This window comes from Crocodylus siamensis, chromosome 1 (genome assembly GCF_052110815.1).
Source record: "Crocodylus siamensis isolate JL-2025a chromosome 1, ASM5211081v1, whole genome shotgun sequence".
Taxonomy (NCBI): Eukaryota; Metazoa; Chordata; order Crocodylia; family Crocodylidae; genus Crocodylus; species Crocodylus siamensis.
In genome coordinates, this window is record NC_143395.1 from 191,142,199 (window position 1) to 191,163,680 (window position 21,482).

The window sequence follows — 21,482 nt, forward strand, 5'->3', positions numbered from 1 at the left end:
ATCCATGCATTCACAAAGTAAGCACACTGTTCTGTCTGATTGTCATTGTCTGCCCATAGTTAGTGTTGTTCAGAATTGGCAGAGATGTTACAAATACTAGAATGGCAAATTAATTAGATTGGAAAGGACTGGTAGATTATGAAATGGTAAATAAGAAAGTATGGAAGCCAGGTCCCTGAATTAAAAAACAAAAACTAGAAGACCCTGATGCCTAATATTAGGTGCCTAAATCTCATGAATATGCACCTAAATAAATGTCATGATTTATGGAGAAGTCCAATAACAACTCCCACTAAAGTCAAAGGTGATTTAAAAACTGGGTCACTTAGAAATTTATAACTGACATGGGGCTGGATGTTTGCCTGAATATACCATATGAATGTAAGAGAGGGAGCCTAACCTTAGACTTCAATTATCAAATATTCTGATTTATACTGTTTTTAAATTGCCTTGAAGCACATATAGCTGTTTAACTTTAGTCCTGCCCTGAAAATATTTGCTAGCTAATTTTCAATGAAAGTAGGCATGTGTTAGGGAGGAGGAATTATTCACACAAATGAAATGATTCTAGATAATAAAAACCAACAACTGCAAAAGCAAGCATGACTTGGGTCAGAATTATTACGCAGTTTTAATAGGTTCAGAGATTTCCCATCTTATATGATTTAACTGGAGTCTGTTTAAGCATAAGAATGACTTATTCACTCATCTAGAGTCAACTGTAATGTGACTATTGATTACAGGGAAAAAACCTAGAAAAATAGCTAAACCCATTTTAACACATTTTTTGGGGGTCAGGAAATATTTGGCTGTGTTTAGTCCTTTTGATAATGGCATTATTACCAAGCTACTGTTTTCTACCCCAGAATTCAGAGAGATTTTTAACCTCACCAGGTAATTTAAAACAATAATCACATTACAGTTTGGTCAGTGTGAAACCCTTTCATTTTAGAAGAGTTACCTGTCACTTTAATTAGCCTCCCAAAAAGAAATCTTTTTGATTTTTCCATTTGCTACATGTAACTGTTTTGCAAAAAGCCCTTGGACTGCATTGCTCTTTCCACATAGATGGAAAATAACAAGATATTGGTGACACAAAGGCCAACAAATGGATAAAGGAAGCATGGAATCTGAGATCTATACTTTTTAATAATTTTTAAACTAGCTACAAAATGTCAATCACTTCACAAACTGACAGGAGACATAAGGAATTTCATATTACATGCTGTAATGATATTTCTCTCACAGTTTATCTAGATTTCATTCATTTAGATTATTTTTTATTATTTTTAATTAAGTCAGCTACTAAACATCTCAGCGATTTGGTGTGCATAGCTCTAGGTAAGCAACAAAGAACTGTACTGATAACAAACCACATGGGGACAGCGACTAGTATGATAGAGCTTATAAAAATTACATTTCTTTGCACCATTTCATATGGTAGTTGTTTCCTCCAAAAGATAGTCTTTAAAAGCAGCAGACAAACCCAGTATATTACACTTATTTCTTTTTTGTCTTTGACATATTTTCAGCCAAACGTTTATTTTGCTGGCAATGGTTAAATAGTGAGTGCCAAATCCATCTTCTTTTTTCATAATTAAAAAAATGATCATGGTGAATAACTATACATATATCAACAAGAAAAAAGTGGCACTACTGCAAAATTGCTGGTATAACATAGTCCCGACAGAGTCCCAATACTGAGCATGCTTTTGTTGTCATCGTTGATGTGCTACTGCCATGGGAAAGGTCTTGTTTAAGTAGAAGTCTAAAAGTCTATTAATTCCTCATGCATAAATGCAGAAATCACATCACTTTTTTTAGTGCAATGCTTGTTATAGTTATATAATTCCACATTGTCTAATCATGAAATCATAACAACAGGTAATGGCAATGAAGAACCAAAGACAGCAGGTTTTAAGTGCTTAAACATCATGATATCCAAAGACAGGAGCATGGCAGTAGCTCTGTGGAATGTCACAGTTTTACAAGAACAATACTGTATATTTAAAGGTTAACAGCACGTTTAGCATTCCAACATTGTTGTCATTCAGCAAACATCATGAAATTAAAAAAAGAAAAGAAACCCCAAACTGAAAGAAACAAGAAAAAAAACAAAACACAAACAAACAAACCAAAAAACATAGGAGTGAGCTATAGCCATCAAATCAGCACTATGTACAACCTTTGGAAAGAAAGATATCTAGAAAAAAATAATTACAAGTATCATTTTTGGAAAGCTGACAAACTACATAGGACAACATTTACAATGGGGGCTGATATGTGCATGTGTGCAAACCTAGTAGGTAAATACCATGATAAAAGCATGAAGGTACTGCCCGTGAAGACAGCATTAATAAGGAAATTCATCTCATTGCAATTAACCGCTGCCCAGCATCTTTGTTGCACGTTGGTTGGCATCATCGATCCTGGTTTTGTTGGAATCAGCCTGGGGAAAAGGTAGGAAAGAAACATGTTAGGCTGTGGCAGAGCAGGAGCTTCTGTTTGACTGACTATATCATAGCAAATGTTTAGTCGAATATAAAGTAGGAGTGTTTGACCCATCAGGAGTCCTGAGAGCATTTCTCTGCTTCTGGTTCTGGTGAGATAGCAAAAAAGAGATGCTCAGAAGTTCTGTGCAACTTGCCGTTTTCTATATACTAGGGGCCCGATTAGTCATAGAAAAGAAATGTTTTCAGGGCTGTACATCCCAGTTTCCAGGTCTGAAAGGCTCAAGAAAGCTCTGAGTAAGGATCTTGGATGTTTCACTGAACTTCCCTACGCTAGGCCAAACCCTCAGATGGCATGAATTAGTATAGTTCTATGAAAGTGGGCACTCAAGATGTGACCAAATAGGAACTTCATCCATCAATAGTTGTGACACGTGACAAGGTTTTTTGAGCCTTGGTGTTAAATAAGAGTGCTTAACCGTCATGGATCTGAGTTCTATCTTGGCTGAATGAGGCTGTAGAAGTTTTCCAAATCTTTAGCTTGGTTACATGGCAAAATACTGGAGAAATCCTTGGAACAGAGATCCAGGCTGTCCTATCTTATGAAAAACATTAGAAAAAGCCAAGCTTGTTTGACAGTGCATCAAAGACGGTCCTCAGATCAAAGCATGACTTGTTCTACATGTAGTGGGAGGGGAATAGGTGGCTTTATGCTATTCTTACGTGCACCCTAAAAATTAACTGAGACGGATTCAAGTGAAAGCATTCTCATGGCTACTGAAAATCAGTTGTTAAACTAACAGCACTTAATGGGGGATTAAGGAGAAATAAGGTGATGGATGGACTACAAGCCCTGTGCCCTTGACACTGTCTTGCTAATGCTTCTGTAAAACCATGGCTCAATAAAGCCTCAGCTTCTAGCAGCCTCCACTTCCTTCTCCTAGGTGAAAAAAGTGTCTGCTTTTTAACCAAATTTTCCTTTCTTGGGAGGTAGTACCAGGCTTGGTTTGGTGGCTAAAAATGTAATGAGTGAAGAATTTCAAGACACTTGCAGATAGCACCTGGAAGATAAGTGACGTATCTTCCAGGAATACATGAAGGTTCAGCAGTAATGGGGTAACTAATTGGTATGTATACCAAAGTAGTGAAATAGGGTACACCTACATGGGTATGTGCTTGGTAACTAATGATCGGTTTTCTTATGTGATTGTTGAAATCTGACTGGTTTCCAGAGTTATTCAATATTAGGGTGACCACACAGGACAATGTGAAATGTGGGGCACTGCCCCACCTTCCCAAGTCAGCGGTGCTGCTGCAGGAGATGTGGGGGTGAAGTGGGGTGGGGTGGGGTGGGATGGTGCCGCTCTGGTCTTACTATTTGGGCAGCTAAGGGAGTAACTGGCCCATTAATGACCCATTGTTCTTTACATCACAGGTATTAACAATCATCTCCCCTTTTTAATTGGCATTCTACTAATAAACCTAACCTATTTTAGGGCAATAATTTAGGGCCAGCATTCCTTTTGCTGTCTTCAAGGGCTTCCAATTTCACAGCTTGTGCCACTTCCCCTCCCTGCCAGACTACACACCCATGCCCCATGCTGAGGACTCTGGGTTTAATTTTCATTGGTTGGCTGGGACTGGCCTCCAAACTCCAGGGCTGTCCCAGCCAAACTGAGATATATGTTCACCCTGTTCAGAGTGTACAACAAAGGTATAAAAGTCACAACTATTCTGCCACACAGATATATAACCCTTGCTAGTTGGTCTGTTCATCCAGACAACAGTGATTAAAGGATCTCTAGTTTTACTCACTGTATCATTTCTTTAAGCTTAGTAAGTACTATATGCAGTAAACCAGAGGCAAAACCAAGCCATAAGAGGAGGGAGCTTGGCCAAGCCAGCTACCTGCAGTACAAGGAGGTGGCCTATATCTGTTCACAGCATGTTGTTGTCTAAGGGTGCCTATACATGTCCTTTGATGTATACTAATGCATCCTTGGAAACTTTTTGTAGAGAGGTCTACCAGGGAAGAATGAAATCCAATGATACAGCTTCCTCTTGTGTTGGAACTCATTGGAATATAGTAATGAGGAGGGTGGTTGTAGTGATTTTTCAGTGGGAATAGATATTTCTTTTGAAACTACTTGACTGGGGCTTACTGAATGCAGTAGACTAAATTCATCTTTAGTGTACATTCATTGTATCTCCTAGAATTATACAAGGTATGAATGCAGCCAGTAGTTTTTGAAAATACAGTTTTTCTCTGTTTTGTGGTTAGGAACTTTGAATTTGCACCAACTTTTGGAGGGTTTTTTGTAGCTTTCTGCACAATTAGCTTTGTAGATAAAAGGGCATTATCTTCACTGATGTAGGTTGGCCAAGCTCCATTCAGGTTTTTGTTATATATGACTCGCTATAGTTCCCAGCCCTCTGGAGAATGTGTCAAGTGGCAAGATATTACTGAGTGTTAGGTTTTGTATCTGGATCACTAATGTAAGAAGAAGAAAGAGCCAGTGGTTTCTATTTATTGCTTTGCCTAGCTGACCTTGGATAGGTCAGGAAAGAGCTCAATCCCCTGAGGTAGCTGTACATTTCGTGCGCAGATCCAGCTTAAAATTATTGCCTTTTGAGTACTAATACCTGGCCTGGCTGTCCCTTAGTGCTTATGCAAAGATATTTTGAATTTTTAATGATTACTGCCTCAATCAAAGTGAAGCTTTTCATTTGCCCTGAAAAATGGGACCTTCAGCAACATGGTACCCTTTACCACCAGGCCCATTCATGGTGAGAGATGCCCCCTACTTAATTACCATCACCACTTCCTGTAGCCACCTCTGTTTTCTCTAGCTAAACCCCATTGACTAAGAAATTCATTGAGCTTACAACTTGAAGTAATGCTATTAGGGAATATTTTAGGATGCTTCCTGGGTAATTTTTGTGACCCAGGAGCTTGGGCAATGGATCTATTGTTTTCTCTTAATGTGGAGTAAGGGGATAACATAATATGCTTGTCATGTGACACATTTAAGCTTGTTGGCTGGGTATTTTATCATGGTGTTCCATGTTATAGGTACCTGTCAGAGAGGTAACACCTTTCCTTTTGGGAAAGATCTCTAGCGGTGATAGTCATTAGGAAAAGGTATTGGTGACCTATTTACACTCAAGTTCTGTATGGCAGGCTTCAGGGGAGCCATTAGCCTAGGAAAATATATATACCATATTTACTTGCATACACTTTTTTCCCAAAAAGCTGAGGGAGAAAAAGGTTAAACTTTGACTTTATTGCTGAGAGGAGAAGGTGAGTGACTGAGGAACTGGACTCTGCCTCTTCTATATGCAACCAGGATTATTCAGCTATGAGGAGCCCAGGATGTTGCACAAAGACTGGAATTTTTTTTCTTAATTCTATCTGCCCCAAACCAGGTGTGTGTTTTATTTGGGGGTGTGGTGTGAAAGAAAATATGGTATTTGGGTTTCAGTATTGATGTGATCTTTAGATTTTGTGCGTGTGAGCGTGCATGCGTGTGTCTGTCCAGTTTTTCCAGTGTGTTCTCTCAGCCTGTTTTCATGCTGCCTGATTCTGACTTCACTAGGGATGCAGTTTATTAGTAGTTCCAGTAGTACTATAATATCTTTTGAGAAAACAGGTAAGCAGATCTTGGTGTACAGCAAAGACTGCCTCATTTCTGCTTTCCCAGGAATGTGACTCTTGTCCTCTGAGCACATATTTCAAAGGCACACAAGCCGGTGTTCTCAGCCATGCCAGGCTGGTCCTGCCTGTAAGACTAGATTTAAGTTTTTGACTTCATTTGAGATGTCATATAACTAAGTGTGTGATTTGTGGAGAAGCCATGTCCTCTGTTGATTATATGTACGAAAATTGATGCCAGAGTTGTGCTGACTTATACCAACTAAAAACTTAGCTTTTAGGTTTTACTTATGCAAAGTTGCTAGTAAATATTTCCGGTATCAATTGGTCTGAATGGCTCAAGCAAGAATTGGGTGTAGCTCAGCAAAGTAATATTTTTATGCAACGTTTAGTACATCACTGCACAATAGAGGGTGCTGCATTCTGGGATCATCTACGTGAGACATTTACTGCAGTTGCCTAATTAGCTCCGCAGTAAATGTCTCAGCAACTATATGTGCACCCCTATGAGGCTAGAGTAAACTAGTAAACTGCACAGCAAGGTAGTACTTGTAAATACATGTACTATCCTGCTGTGCAACTTTTTAATATGCAGAAATGCATATGTAGACACTGACCCGGCTGGCTGGGGCACAAGAATGCTTTAGTGTGTGTGGTGGGGGGGGGATGAGGGAGGGGGCATTGCCTGCTGGCTGACCCTACATTAGAGCACCATCATGCCCCAGCCAGCCCCTCCACAGCACATTGAGTTGAGTTAGGCTGCTCTGACTTGGCTCAACATGCTGTGGTCCCATGCGCATGTTCAAATGGCATGCGCGGGAGCAATAAACTCCAGCCCGTGTACTCAAGCCCTTTGTCATGCAGACATGATAAAGGCAACACACTGAATTTCACCTACCAGTAAAATTGTACCATGCACCTGGTTATCTCTTAGCATGGAGTAGAATACATAGCCACTCCACTCCTTCTTGGCTACATAGTTAAGCGAGCTAAGGTCACATATGTGTGTTGCTAAGAGTTAATGCTTCTTAAAGCAAATCCTCAGGTAGTATAAACCTCAGCTGAAGTCAGTAAAGCTACATTGATTTATACCACATGATGGTCTGGTCCCTTATATTTTTCAGACAAACTGTGTCTGTTTCTGGAGCTATACCAAACTAAAAGCAAAAAGCTTGTGAGGCTTTGAAAGCGAGGAAGCTAGTGGATTCTCAGGTAAGCATGGAGGTCACTCAGTATAGGCACATGTGACACTGAGACTGGTTTAAATGTGGTTTAAACCTGAAGCAGACAGATGTATCAGCCTAACAAGCCAGTTTAAAGCTGCCTAGAATGGCTCAAAAGTGTACCTGGAAAATCAAGTCCTATTTTGAGCCATCTTGCTGTGAACTAGTTCAGTGTTATCTGTGGACACCAAGTGTTTGTTGCCTGGGTCTGGTCAGTCCTCCAGGCACCCCACACTGCAGTATTTCCATCCTGTTCTCTCTCCATCCATCTGACAGCAGGTGGGGTGGGAAGGGGATAACTTTTATTACTAAACAAATTTTGGAAAAATAGGGCTATGTCCCAGCATACTAAACCTACCTTACCACAATGATGCCAGAGCTAGGGACAAACATTACACATAAACCGGTTTAAGTCATCAGAAACTGGATTAAACCTGTGACAGCACATAAGTTCAGTGTACATAAACCAGTTTCAAAATGGCTAAAACTGGTTTAAGATAAACCTGGTTAAAATATAGTATCAGACTTAACCGATTTGGGTCAAATTGGTTTATGCGATGTCTGTCCCAGACCCCTTCCTGGTTTAAGTTAAACTAGAGTCCCCCAGCATCCTAGCATACTTTGCAGCCCTGGGCTATTCTGTGTGCTCCAGAGAATACGACTCGCCTCACCCCTCTGCTTCCTAGCCAGAGCTTTGGTGGGGACTGCAAGCACGGCACCGTCTGTCTTGTTTCCCCCTGCCACCCCCTATTCATCACTTGCTGTTCAAGAAGGGATTCCCCCTTCCCTCCCTTCCATCTCCCACAGTATGAATCCCAGCCCCATGGACCCTAGGCATGTGATATGCCAGCTAATGCTGAGAGGGGTGTGTGTGTGTGTGTGGGTGTGGGTGTGTGTGTGTGTGTCCGTCCAATTTCACTGGGGTAGGCAGACAGAACAGTGTCTACTTAGGGCTTTTTGGAGCTAATCAACAGGTCAGCTGGTAATGCCCCTCTATTGCTTCCTTGGAAAAAGCTGTGTAAGAAGAGCTTGAACTAATGAGAGAGGCTTTTGTTTTGTTGATGGGCTGATAAACATTGTTGCTTCCCTTGCTGTATCCTTCACCTGTCAGATTTGCAGACAGTGTGGAAAAGCAGGGAGAGAGAGATTGAAAGCTCAGTATCATCAACAGATGCATGCACACTCCACCCCCTGGCCTCAGACTGCTAGCCTGGGACTGAGGTCTGGCAACGCTCTTTCCCCTTGAGCACCGAGTGGGGAAAAGCCTGGGATTGTGCAACCCCACCTGCTGTCACTGGCTGTTCTGGTATGCAGCCAGAACTCAACTACCTCACTTTTTTTCTTTTGCTGGTACTTTTTTTTTTTATCAGTGAGTACCCTTGCACTGCATGTTGAAGAAAAACTTTCTAGCAACTAGCTGTGTCCTCATTTGCTACTCAGTTGCAGCTCCTCATCAAGAGGGACGTGGAAAAACCTGGACAGGGTCCAGAGGAGGGCCACTCATATGGCTGGGGGCCTCCGTGGCCAGCGCTATGAGAAGAGGCTGAGGGACCTGAATCTTTTCAGTCTCCGCAAGAGGAAACTGAGGGGGGACCTTGTGGCTGCCTACAACTTTATCAGGGGCCACCAGCAGGGACTCGGGGAAAGTCTGTTCACCAGGGCCCCCCTTGGAGTCACCAGGAACAATGGCCACAAGCTGAGGGAGGATAGGTTTAGGTTAGATATTAGGAAGAACTACTTTACTGTAAGGGTGGCCAGACCCTGGAATAGGTTTTCCAGAGAGGTGGTACTCTCACCTTTCCTGGAAATCTTCAAGAGGAGACTGGACAGGCACCTGCCTGGGGTCTTATGACTCCTCCTACCCCCAGTGCTCATTCCTGCCCATGGCAGGGGGTCAGACTCGATGATCTGTCTAGGTCCCTCCCAACTCATTGATTCTATGATTCTATGCCTCCAGCCCATGGGAAACCAAAAATGTTGGTCTAAGCACTCTTCCCACTCCCATATACCCCAAGTCAGGCAAGCGCACTGCACAGTTTGGTCAAGTGCCGGCTACTGAACTTTACTGATCTCACGTTTGGGAGAGAAGAGAAAGCAGAAATGTAAAAATGTCCCCAGCCACAGGTTGCCCCCCTCCGGGCCCTCCAAAGCATGGGTATAATATTCCCATGCCCGTTTTGAGGCATTCTGGACCAGGTACTCACTCCTACCCCCTAGTGTCAGAACCATAGCACTTCAATGCCTGAAGGTGATTGTTCTACCCAGAATGCGAGGGCACTGGACATCCGGACACCTCTGACCTGCGGCAGTGGTGAACCAGTTCCAAATCAGTGAAGTTTCAGAACAGTTCAGTTGTTAGGTGTGTCTACACCTTAAATCTTTTGAATGTTGAAATAAAGCCAAATTCCAAAGACTGCAATGCAGACCTAGTATTAGAATGGTGTCTCTTGTTAATGGGCACAATTCTTAATAGTGATTACAGGCCTGTTGTTGTCCATCTTTTGTACTGTAGCTGCATCCCGTGGTTGCAGGGTCAGATGGTACTAGGTGCTGTGCGCGCACTTGAGGAAAAAATGGGTCCCTGCCCTAGGGGCTTTGGGAATGGAAGTTATGACAAGATGTCGCAGGAAATAATTTTCTCTGTGGAAGTCATTCCCATCCAAGGGGATGGAAAGTCTATTGCTCAGTTTTTCCATTGAAAGGTAAGGAGGGATGGATTATACCCTACCAGGAAGTGCCAGGATGGATCAGCTCCTATTCCTGTAATCTGTAGTTCTTTATACTCTCTTCCCTCTCAACCACACCTCCAAGACTCCATGAGTCCTTGTGGAGGTGCATTGAGCCATGCTGTTCGGGCTTTCTGCTGGCTACTGCCTGTGCACAATAGCACAGATGTTAACCTCAGACTTTCTCTGCATGAAACATGCTGTACTTTGCATGAAAGTACTACTTTTCAGGAAACAATCTAGCAGAGACCTCCCCTTCTCTTTGCTCCTCTCTTCTCTCAGGCTTCCAGGGACACATACCACCTGGATGAGTCTCCCACCCTGCTGTAGACCCACAAGTGAAGGCTTCTAGAGAAGAGCATGAAGTTGTGATGTTTGGCACTGCTTATGAGGCAGTGCGACTTTTGGTGATGGATAGGGAAAAGTTATCAGTCCAAGAGAGAAGTCAGCCCTTACCTTCTCCATGATCCTGTCAATTTGGCGGTTCTGTGTGTCAATCTCATTGCCCATATCCAGGGCCATATGACGGAGGTTTCCAATGATGCCGCTGACCTGCTCAAGGTTTTCATCCATTTCATTTTCTCTAGCATCATTTGTTACCCTGTGAGAGAAGGAACAACTCTGCTGAGTAGAGATGGACTGAATCCAACTGGTGCCTCTGTAGCTGTCCAGCTGCCCTTATCCCTTCAACCCTGCCATCCATTGCGCACCCTACTTCCTTCTCTTTTAAGTCTGCATCTGTTACTATGAGTCATTCTAATCTACTAGAACTACTGCCTTCAGTGCTGACTGGCTTAGTCTGTGCTGTCACTAACAGAACTGTATTGCCTATTAGTGGTAGTTCTTTTTAGACTTTGGACCTAAGCTTTGCATGTCCATGAAAAAATATAATATTTAGGAGCAAATTGTGGACTGAAATGATCCAATCTGTCTGTCTTGCATGAAGTATACCTAACGCACAATGAAAGTTCTGAGTCTCTTGACCTAAGACTCATTAAAGTACTACACAGGAAAAGTGGCCTGGTGGAAATTTCCAGCTAAAATAATTACTTCAGCATGTATGTCTTCTGATTTTTGTTTGTTTTTAATAAATAAATATATTGATTTTTCTTCAGCTTGTCAAATAAGTGTAAATCAACATAAAACCCCTATTGCTGCTATTAATCTTCCTCTTCTGTTGTCAGTTTTAATGAGAAGTTTCTTGCCAAAGATGAGCAGGTGCTGGGAATGAACCTCAGTAGTTTAGGCTTGAATTATGCATTTGCCTTAATAGCTGGCCAGCTATGTAGGGAGCCATGTCAGTGATTGAAATGCTAGAAAAAGCATGGCTTGCTGGGCTCACAAGAGCACAAGCTGCCATGTACCTGTCTTAGACAGAATCCCCTGTAGGAATGGAAAGGGATAAGGAAATGTAGCTTCTGTGGACCAAAATTTCTCCCGGACTCCATTCTTTTCAACATTCTGTAGTCATAACACAATCATATTTATTCAATACACATCCACCATCAAAATGGACCCCAAAATAAGCAGTTTATAGTTAACAGAAGAATATTTACCTGTTAATCCAGTATCCTTAATCTTCATAGAGCAAAATTTGCACACTAATCTATCTTTCTGGGCAGCAGCTGCAGTCAACTGCCTTCATAAACTCAATCAATTGGATTGCTGCCTACATATCTGTTTTATGGATGCTATAATCAGTATTAATGTATCTGTGAATCTTTTACTAAAACAGGCTTGCAGCTATATTGGAACATTGTTTATTACAAAGGATTTGGTTTTAGCACATAGTGGTTGCCATTAAAATGTCAACGTTTTCCTATAGTTAACAATTTATGGTATCTGAGATGTTGTGCCTTGGTCCCAGTTCAGCAAGGTTTGTTAGTGCATGTGTAATATTAAGCACATAAGTCCCCTAAAGACAGTGGGATGGCCCATATGCTGCAAGCTATACAATCACTAGCCTTTGAGTCTAAAGCTCTATTGTAGTGCTGTGCTGCATTCTCTGTTGGCAAGAAGTGACGTTTAACACTAACCTGTTTTAAAATAGCAGTGATACATTGACATTTACTCATCACTCTGAGTTTTTGGTTTCTTTACAAGTAATTGGGACCATACTTTGCAAAGGTGCAGGAAATCAGGCATGTGTCCCACCTTGTATGCTGTGAGCCTTAATCACAATATTTCCCAAGTATTATTATGATTAGTTGTAGCTGGATAACAGAAATAGAGGGCCACATGTTCGAGGGACCTCTCATTCTGGAGGCCTGCAGGCTGATTTTTCACATCAGTCAATCACCCACAATCCTGACTTGACACAGCAGGTGTTCAGTACATCTGAAAACCAAGCTGTAGATCGGGAGTTCTCAGCCTTGTACGAGTCAGGGCACCCCTCCAACAATTTTTCTGAATTGGATGGCAACCCTGCTTAAGAGCCACTATTGTGCTGTCTCTGCACTCCTAAATGCTTTTTAACCAGAATTCTGCTGATTTTCTTATAAACCTAAAGCAGGCAGGAGCAGGGGGAAGGGTGGGAGATCTTACCTGTCCTGCATACAGTTTCTCCAGCAAGGTAGTGCAAACAGCTCCTTCAGCCCAGCCTCACTCTGGCTGAGTAGTGTAAAGGGCTATTCCAGCCCAACCTGGCTCCTGGAGAAGTAGCGCAAAGAGCTGTTCCATAGCCCAACCTGATCACTCCAGAGGGTTGGTGCAAATGGCTGTGGCAGGAGCACGTACACTTATCACAACCTTTCCTGGTCTAAGCTCACATGCTTCTCCTGGAAATGGAGCGGGTCAGGACAGTCCCACCTACTTGGCTTGCTTCTCTTTCCAGGAGAAGCACAGGAGTCAGACTGGGAAGGGCTGTAGGAAGAGCGTGGGCTCCAGTCTCAGTTGCTCCCCGATGTACCTCTGCATGAGGTGTGCAGGGAGTCACCCTGGGTGCAGTATCACCCACGTGGCAGCATCTCTGGAAGGGAATCGCATCACCCCACTGGGCTATGGCACTCTGGTTGAGAACTGCTGCCCCTGATGGGTATGAACACCCACAGAATTGGTGGGAAATGTTAGCCAGTTACACAAATGGAGGTAAGTAGGAACACACAAGTCTTGACCACATGGAAAAAAATCTAAACATATCTGCAGCTGAGGCAAATCAGAGAGAAAGTGGATAGAAAGTCTCACCTGCGGATAAAGCCACCGCTGATGGCCATCTGCTCCCGTTCATCCACAACACGGGCGGGCTGGCTGGCTACCACCCCATCCTGATTATTGCCCCAGGCTTTTTTGTAAGCCTCACTTGATTTAAGCCTATGCAAGAAAGAGGGTGAGTAACAAAGCATCAAGTGGGAAGAGATGAGTGCAAATATCTTTACTTCTCCAAGATAAGAGCTGATTCAAGCAAATGAGTTTTAAGATAGAGGGGCGTTTATCGTATACCGATATATCATAAACTGGAACAAAATCTTTTCTTTCTTTTTTTTTTTTAACTGCCACAACAACTATGCTGCTCAGAAATTTTGTTTCCAATAGGCTGAATTGCAATCATCAAGCCTACCACACTGCACACAGGTTTTCATTGTGTTCGGTCGGTTTCCAGAAAAGAAGAAAAGAAGAAAAATACAAATCACTGGAAAACATTCAGTTTCAGTTCAACAACACACATATAGTTTGACATAAAACACAAAGAACATACTGGCAGACAGACATAGAAACAAAACTGCCAAGTATAGTGTGTACATCACATCACAGCAACACATCATCTTAGAGAAAAACAGATTTGGCTAGATTTAAACACAGCGCCATGCAAACATTTCCTTTTTTTTCTTTTTTTTTTTCTTTGTTTTAAAGTACATGTGGCATAATAGGCATTTAAAGCCACTAACTTTCCCATGGTGGACAGGGTTGTTCTTGGCATATGCATTGCATTTAGGGCAATTTCATTGGCTTTCTAAATAATATATCGGTACTTGAAAATATTTAACCATACATCGACAGTTGATGTACAAACCTTTGCCCACAGAGACAAAAAGTAAAATAGGCAGAAGTGAGATGAGTGCAGGAGAAAGTAAAAATACAAGCAATCTAGCATCAGAAAGGGAAATTCCTCTACATTTTCTTCATGCACCAGCTACAGGCATGAATAAGAAGTGAAGCATTCTCGCTAAGCACAACTGCCCCAGTAGTTCATCATACTCGTAATGCACCAGCAGTAACAGCCTTCACAATAAGCGAGATGCAGGCAAAAATGGATCTTTTCCTTTTTCAGGAGCCTTAAACTTCAGGACTTTAAAAATATGTCCTTCTGTCAGGTCATTTTATTGGCTTATGCAATCTTTCAAAGAGCCATTTTTGACTGAACTGCCATGGAGAAAAAAAATTAAAATCCAGGCATACCTGCAGTGGCAGATTAGCATGTGCAGCATGCTTTGGGTTGTTCTGACACTAACGTGATAAGAGGTTTTTAAATTGTAGAAAATGGTGAGCTTTTGGGGTCTCTGACAAAAACGTTTCTGTTTCAGAAATTGAACTATTTTTTATCTAAGCTCTTAGCAATAGCAAATCATAATTTTTATTTTCTGCACAAGACTGTAATTGTGCAGAAAAACAGCCTTGTGGCTTACAGCTTCATGGAGAGAGTGAACAGTTTTTAAGATGAATTGAGGAAAATATTGTAACAAGTTTTAGATACTCTCATTAACCACATATTGCATAAGCCCACACTGTAGCTGTCAGGATTTTTTGGGGGTGGTTTTTTGCTCAAAGATGTGTTACATACACAAATCATTAATAAAATAATTGCAGGGGGTTGTTTCCCCAATAGTCATCTTTTTTTTTCTTTTAGAATTTAGTAAGACTTTTAAACACTTTTTTGTTAAGTTGGTTTTGTTATATGAAATGTATTATACACCATCTTTGGCATTTTTGGAAATTAACTAGGGAAATACTTCTATATAATTACCACCCAAATGTTTATACATAATTACCACCCAAAATGCTGCACATACAGTCCCAGTTACTCACTTTTTCTTTAGACCCCTGCCACATGCAGAGAGTAAGATATTCTATGTCTGAAATGAACTCTCATATCTACCCAGAGCCTGATCCCGACTTTCTTTGTGCATTTAAACCTCCCATTAAAATCAGCGAGTGAAATCCTGGCCCTGCTGCAGCCATTAGGAGTTCCTCCACTTGATTTCAGTGGGACCAAGATTTCACTCCATGGGAATTTTGGCTGCTCAAGGAATGTAGGATTGGGCCTCAAATTGTGACACGTGGTTCATGGAACTTTATTTAAAAGTAGCAGGGGGGTTATTGTATGCGGATTGTATCTTTGTTTGGACTATTTACAATGAATTTAACACCAGCCAGGGAAAGGACATGTGGTCATGATGTTGTTGTGCCAATGTTGTAGCAATGTTGGTATTTAGGCCTGTGTGGTTTTTAAGGCCTATTGGCTTTGTTGAATCCTTGATTCCTGGCTTGGATGTCTCTGAGAACTGCCTCTAACAGAAATAATGGCCCAGGCCCCTTGCCTTCAAACCCTTCTGAATGGTCAATATTTGTGTTTTCAGCCACTAAAGTGATGAATGCAAGATTAGAGTCTTGTGTTAGTTTAAAAGAGTAATAGTAATTAGTACTGCAGGGAACACAGCTGTGGTTGTATTAGTAGTACTAATGAGGGGTACCTTTAAGAACTAGCTTCTTATCCTCTCCCCCATCCCTATACTGCCTGCAGTATCTTTTCTGTGCTCAGGCCAGGAGATTTCAGATACAACAATTGGTGTGGAAAAAACAATATTTGAAAGCCAAATTTTCAGGCAGCATTATCAGAATAGTGCTGAGTTGCATTAGCAGATTATCTGGTCATGATGGTCTTGGCTTGGCCTACAGCGTGTTACCATAGGTACAAAGAAAAAGTCAAGATTTACTGTGATGTACCATGAGACCTTCTATACTTAAATGACTAACTTTTGTGATTTGGGGGCTACAAGATAATTCCCGTACCAGCTACTGTGACTCTAGGAGTCCTAGGGAAGCATATCTGATAATTCAGCCTGTGCCTCTCCTCTTCGCTAGGTCAGCTCCATGCTTAAGGACAGACAGGAGCTAGGGATATAGTCTAAACTCTACGCCACATCACAGCTGCCAGTACAGGGGTTTAGACATCCTACCTGTGTATTTATTCATGCTTATATGTGTATCCTTGCATCTCTCCCCTCCTCACATAGGTATTACTTCATGCACCCAACCAAGGCCAAACATATCCTGGGCCAAATATATATATACCATTAAGAGGCATTTATACCTTAATGCAAAAATCTGAGTTCAACAGCTGGATCTGTATTTTGCTCCCAATTTAATACCAACATTAAATTTTCCTCAAGGAATTAACTTAAAAATAAATGGAGATTGATCAGATGAAGTGCCCAATCCTGTTCTTACTCAGGCAAAATTCCTGTTGAATTCTATGGGAGTTCTGGCCAGTTTTGCCTCAGTAAGTATTTCAGGATAAGTTTCCTGCTGTTAACGAAGCAAGTGTCTTGATCTATACACCCAACCCCTCCCAAAACTGGAGCTTGTAATTTATAGATGTATTCTTAATGGCTTGTTTATGCCCTGCCTCACTGCATGCTGGGTCTGTTATCTACTGAGACACTTGATGTTTCCAGTTTATTTCCTAACCTCCATATTTGCACAACCACATATCACATTCTTCTGCTGCGTTTAGAACAAGCCTTGCAGCACTTCAAGAACAGCTTTGTTCTAGTGCGATGGCATGCAAGCAGATTCAAAATATTTCAACATTTCAGTTTAGTGTACACTCTACCAAGGAAGAGAAATTTGGCACAATATGTTTAGTTTCTCTAAAACTTGACTCCCTGCAACAGGATATTGTAGGTTGGGGTCAAATTGTAAAATGTCATGTCTCATTTAAGACCTCATTAGGGGGGAGATCCAGTGGACAACACATTGACAGTGACTTCCTTTCTGTAATTTTTATTAATACTCATCTCAAATGATATTTTCTGCATTTTTTAAACCATGACTTTTATTAAGCTTATTTGTGAAAAGATATGCTTTAAAATTTAGGGTCTTCAGAAACAAAACAGGTCTGATATTACCATGATTTATTGTCAGCTAGATAATAAAACCACATAAGTACACTTTCTGTAAAATGTTGAAACTTTTCTCAATAGAGGGTGTTTACCATGAAGCTTGCACTGCAGTATGCCTGATTTTAATGCATCTACTGTACTTCCCACTTAATTGTCTATGCTATGAGATGAATGCATTGGAACCATAATCGTTTTTTCTGCATGCCACATGCTCATCCTGTCCATGTGCCTAACGAGGATAAGCTTCACAAGGCTTTTAATATTGGCCTTGAGTGCTCAAAAAGATTCAGGCAGGCAGGCGGCACCTACTTGTTACATGGACAGACACAAAGACCACAGAATTTTCCTAGGTCCGTCAAATTCTTTTCTGCTTCTTTCATGTCCTTATTGATTTGGTCCATTCCCTCTTCGATGCGTTCCAGTTGTTCTGATTAAACACAAGTATTTTATCCCCACAGAATGAAGCAGATGGAAAAGGACAAAGAAAAAAAGACAAAAAACTTCAGACATTCACTCTGACAAAAAACTGGACACCACATAGCAGAGCCGGTACCCAGTACCTACTTGTTACAAGGACATATGAAAAGGCCACAGCATTTCCCTAAATCTTTTAAATTTTTCTCAGCCTCCTTCATGTCTTGGTTGATATGGTTCATGCCTTCTTCAACACGATCGAGTTGTTCTGGTCAGGACAAAGGGATGACAGTGTGGAATGAATTGTATTTTTGTTTGTTTGTGTTCAAAGAACATGAAAAATGATCATGTAAAACTGAATTAATAATGATATTGCAATGCATTGATTTGTGCTGATGCATTGCTGCTGGGATGTGTGCCAGACTCCAGATAGTGGAGAAAGATGTCCTTTGCTAATATGAATAGAGAGAGAGGAAAAAAAGTGATGTTTGAAATATATCAATTTAAACAGAATGTGATGATGTAGAAGGAAGAGTTTTAAACATTGAGGTCCAAAAACATAATACAATACATCCACTTACTAAGACACCAGTGACATCCAAGAGAAAGAAAGAGATAGTGTTATTATCTTTCATTTATTCACATTCACATAACAGAAGGTCTCTGTCAATGGAAAATGCCTGAATTACCCATACTTAAAAATGTATTTGAAATAGATGGTGGTTGACAGTGTAACTGTTTTGATTTGTGGGTGACTGGGTGAGAGAAGAGACAGTAATGACATTAGGGGTGGTATGAGTTGTTAAGATCCATGTCCAGCTAAATATTCTGAGCCTACTGAAGTCTGATGTTTTAGTTCCTGTCCAAACCAAAAGTAAAAAAATTTGTGGCATATCACCAGTAAACCCAATGAATGCAGTGCAGATGCAACAATCTAGGGATCTACTCCAAGGCCCAGTGACATTAATGGAAAGATTCCCATGTCTTTGGTGGGCTTTGTCCCTCAGTGAGGTAAAAGTAAACATGCTGCACCAGCATAACTCCTTATACTTTACTGGAATTGCTTCTGGTTTGCACCAAACCATGGGAGTGAAGCAGCTGGCATAAAAACAGGCTTTGTACAGACACTGGACTCATCCATTAATACTAATGGACTTGTGTTTGCTGACACTAGTGCTGAACTTCGTGGGCTTTGTAGCTGCCGGTAGTTTCATATTGATTTCTCCACAGAAGATAAAGCTGAGAAAAACAGTACGCTGCAGCAGCCAGTTCCTTAGTTGTTGTAAATAAGCATAGGACCAAAGAGATCCTGGCTTTTAACATGAACTTCATGGTTTTATACCGGCTGGGGATCTGGCTAGTAATTTCATTTAAATATGGAGTGCGGGAAGGATTTTTGAATGGAGCAAAAATTCCTTTCGGTGATGATATAACCTGTCAGAAAAAGCAAATCCAAAATATATGTAGCTAGGAACTGATTAGCTAGGGTTTAAAATGATTAAATTCACATTTCCTGCATTGGATACAGGGAAAAAATGTGTGTACATACCTATGAATTACAACTGAGAGGAAAAGGATTTGAGAATGCAGGGATAGTTGCTGAAGTTAAATGGGCTTTATCAAGATAAAACACAGTGTATTTTAGAAACAAGGATTGAGCTATGCAACCACAGATACAAATAGCAATATCCTGTTGATTTCAGTAGAATTATGGGTCCTGATTTTTTTTATGTGGGTTTGTAATAACACTTGGGTTTGAGATTTTCAAAGGTCATCAAGGGAGTTGGATTATTATTGAATTTGCCATTCAATGATTTGTCATTCAGTGCTATGTTGTTCATTTTAATTTTTCCATCCAGCTTTGCCTTGAAAGTGAAAATAGTCAGTGGCCAATCAGTGTCACTAGCTGTATGTTGTTGTAATTTTTTTGGTTCCCATCCCCGTGGCTTGATGGTCTTGTGTTTGAGTGTCCAAGGATAACTGGATTATTTACATACATGTGGATAAAAAACGTACATTTTGAGAGCTAAATTTACAAGAAATATTCCTTAAAAAGACAACACATTCCACAGTTGGGAAATTACTCTGGTTCAAGGTTCATGACCACAGTTTAAGAGTTCCAGTGCAGACTTTTTAGTTTTACTGGAAACAAGGAAGTTGGACTTGCAAAATCTAAACTGAGTTTTCAGAGATATCTGTGAGAAGAACCTGGTTTTCACTTGTACGTTTTGATGAGGAAATAACAGAAAGGGACAACACACCTTTGTGGTGCCATTTTTAAAGTTACTATTTTTGTTGTTGTTGTTGAGGATAACTATGTATATTTTCCTGATATTGTAACATTGGTGGGAGAAAGTGAGGCTTCATCACAGATTGTGTATTAATGACAAACTTGGGGTCTAATCCTTCCTTCCTTACTCAGGCAAAAATCTTCTGAAGCCAGGAGCAGAAGCGGGTATTGAAATGTCACCCTCAACAGAGTCCTTTGAGCATTACTAGGAACAATAATGCCCAGATTCTGCAAGGGTTAACTAATGTGTGTAATTTACTTAGCACAAGGACTTCTCACCACAGCTGTCTTCAAAATTTATTATGTTTCAGTATTCTGAAGTGTGATGCTTTTGTGGTTTCATTACAGCTTATGCTATTTCTGAAGAGGAAAGGGACCACAAGCAATCTATCTTCCATTAAGAAAAGCCTCATCAATCCAAAAAGCCTGTGTCACAGAAGTAGCCTAGAAGTCTAGACATCCAGCTGCTCCTTCAAAAACTGCTTGTTTAACTTAAACTTGAAGGGCCAGATCCCTGGCTGGTTCAAACTGTCATAGTTTCCTTGGCTTCTTTGGAGCAATATCAGTTTACACCAGCTGAACGTCTGATCCTGTAAGGCAAGATAAACAAACAGATTCCAGATTCTAACTTTCATGACAGTGGTATAAATGTGGAATAACCTCATGAATCTCACTGTGTCACTCTAGACATATATTGATATAGCTGAGATCAGAATAGGGCCTAGGATATTTTATTAATGGTACAGAAACAGCTAATAAAAGCTAATTTCACATCCATTTTAACTGACTTTCCCTAATCTAACATTTTGCCGGTTTTATTAAATGACTTGGGAGCAGATGCTGTGCTGGTATAGACTGCCATGTATCTATGACACTTGACATCACCTAAGATTCTACCCCTTTATCTGTTCCTTGGTGAAATGTTTCATGATAAGCTTTCAAACAGTTTTCAGTTGTTTGCTGCTGCCTCCTTTAAATGTGCATCATTGTAAGATAGGCAGCTTGGACCTTTTCACTCCATAGGTAGAGTTTGCATGTCAGGTATGTGTTTTGTCAGAATGTATTATGCCCTTCTCCAAGATTCTCTGTTAATAATCAGTTCTTTGCCTTTCTATACCACTTCCTGTCCAAAGAGATTCAAACAGTGGCCATGAATTGGCTGTGAGATTTTTTTTATGTAACGGTTTATTCCAGTAGACCAGCAGAGAATGTGGACCATTTGTTTGATGCTATCAGGTCATCCACAATGTTTCAGCACTTACTTCACCAGCCTATGGACCAAAAGGACTCTCAACTCTACAAGACATGGGTCCAAGATTATCTGTTGATCTATCTCCATCTCTGAGACAGAGCGGTGGTGTATCCATAGAACTCAATACTTTCTGAACAGTGAGCATAGATTACACATTATGCAGTGGACTTCAGAGAAGGGGCCTGGAGGATAAACCTCTATGTTCTTATGTTCTTCTTGGAGGATACTGGAGGGGGTAGGGGAACTTTTTTTCATTTGTTTTTGCTCTGTTTGTTTCTATTTCCTTTTTGTTTCCTTCTTGATGTAGTGGAGAAGCTAAATCAAAAAAGATGTTTCCATAACACATGCAAAAAAGGA

At 40.9% G+C, this 21,482-nt stretch overlaps 1 protein-coding gene across 1 annotated transcript in view; it reads right to left on the reverse strand.

Annotated features, from left to right (window-relative positions):
* Positions 1 to 1,147: 1,147 nt before the first annotated feature.
* SNAP25 (synaptosome associated protein 25) overlaps positions 1,148 to 21,482 on the reverse strand; it is a 95,059-nt gene continuing 74,724 nt past the window's right edge. The window contains exons 5-8 of the mRNA XM_090051413.1: positions 17,479 to 17,596; positions 13,235 to 13,360; positions 10,508 to 10,652; positions 1,148 to 2,449 (exon numbers count right to left, since the gene is read on the reverse strand). Coding sequence (XP_089907539.1) covers positions 2,381 to 2,449; positions 10,508 to 10,652; positions 13,235 to 13,360; positions 17,479 to 17,596 — 458 coding nt within the window. The 3' untranslated portion in view covers positions 1,148 to 2,380. The remainder of the gene's footprint in view (positions 2,450 to 10,507; positions 10,653 to 13,234; positions 13,361 to 17,478; positions 17,597 to 21,482) is intronic.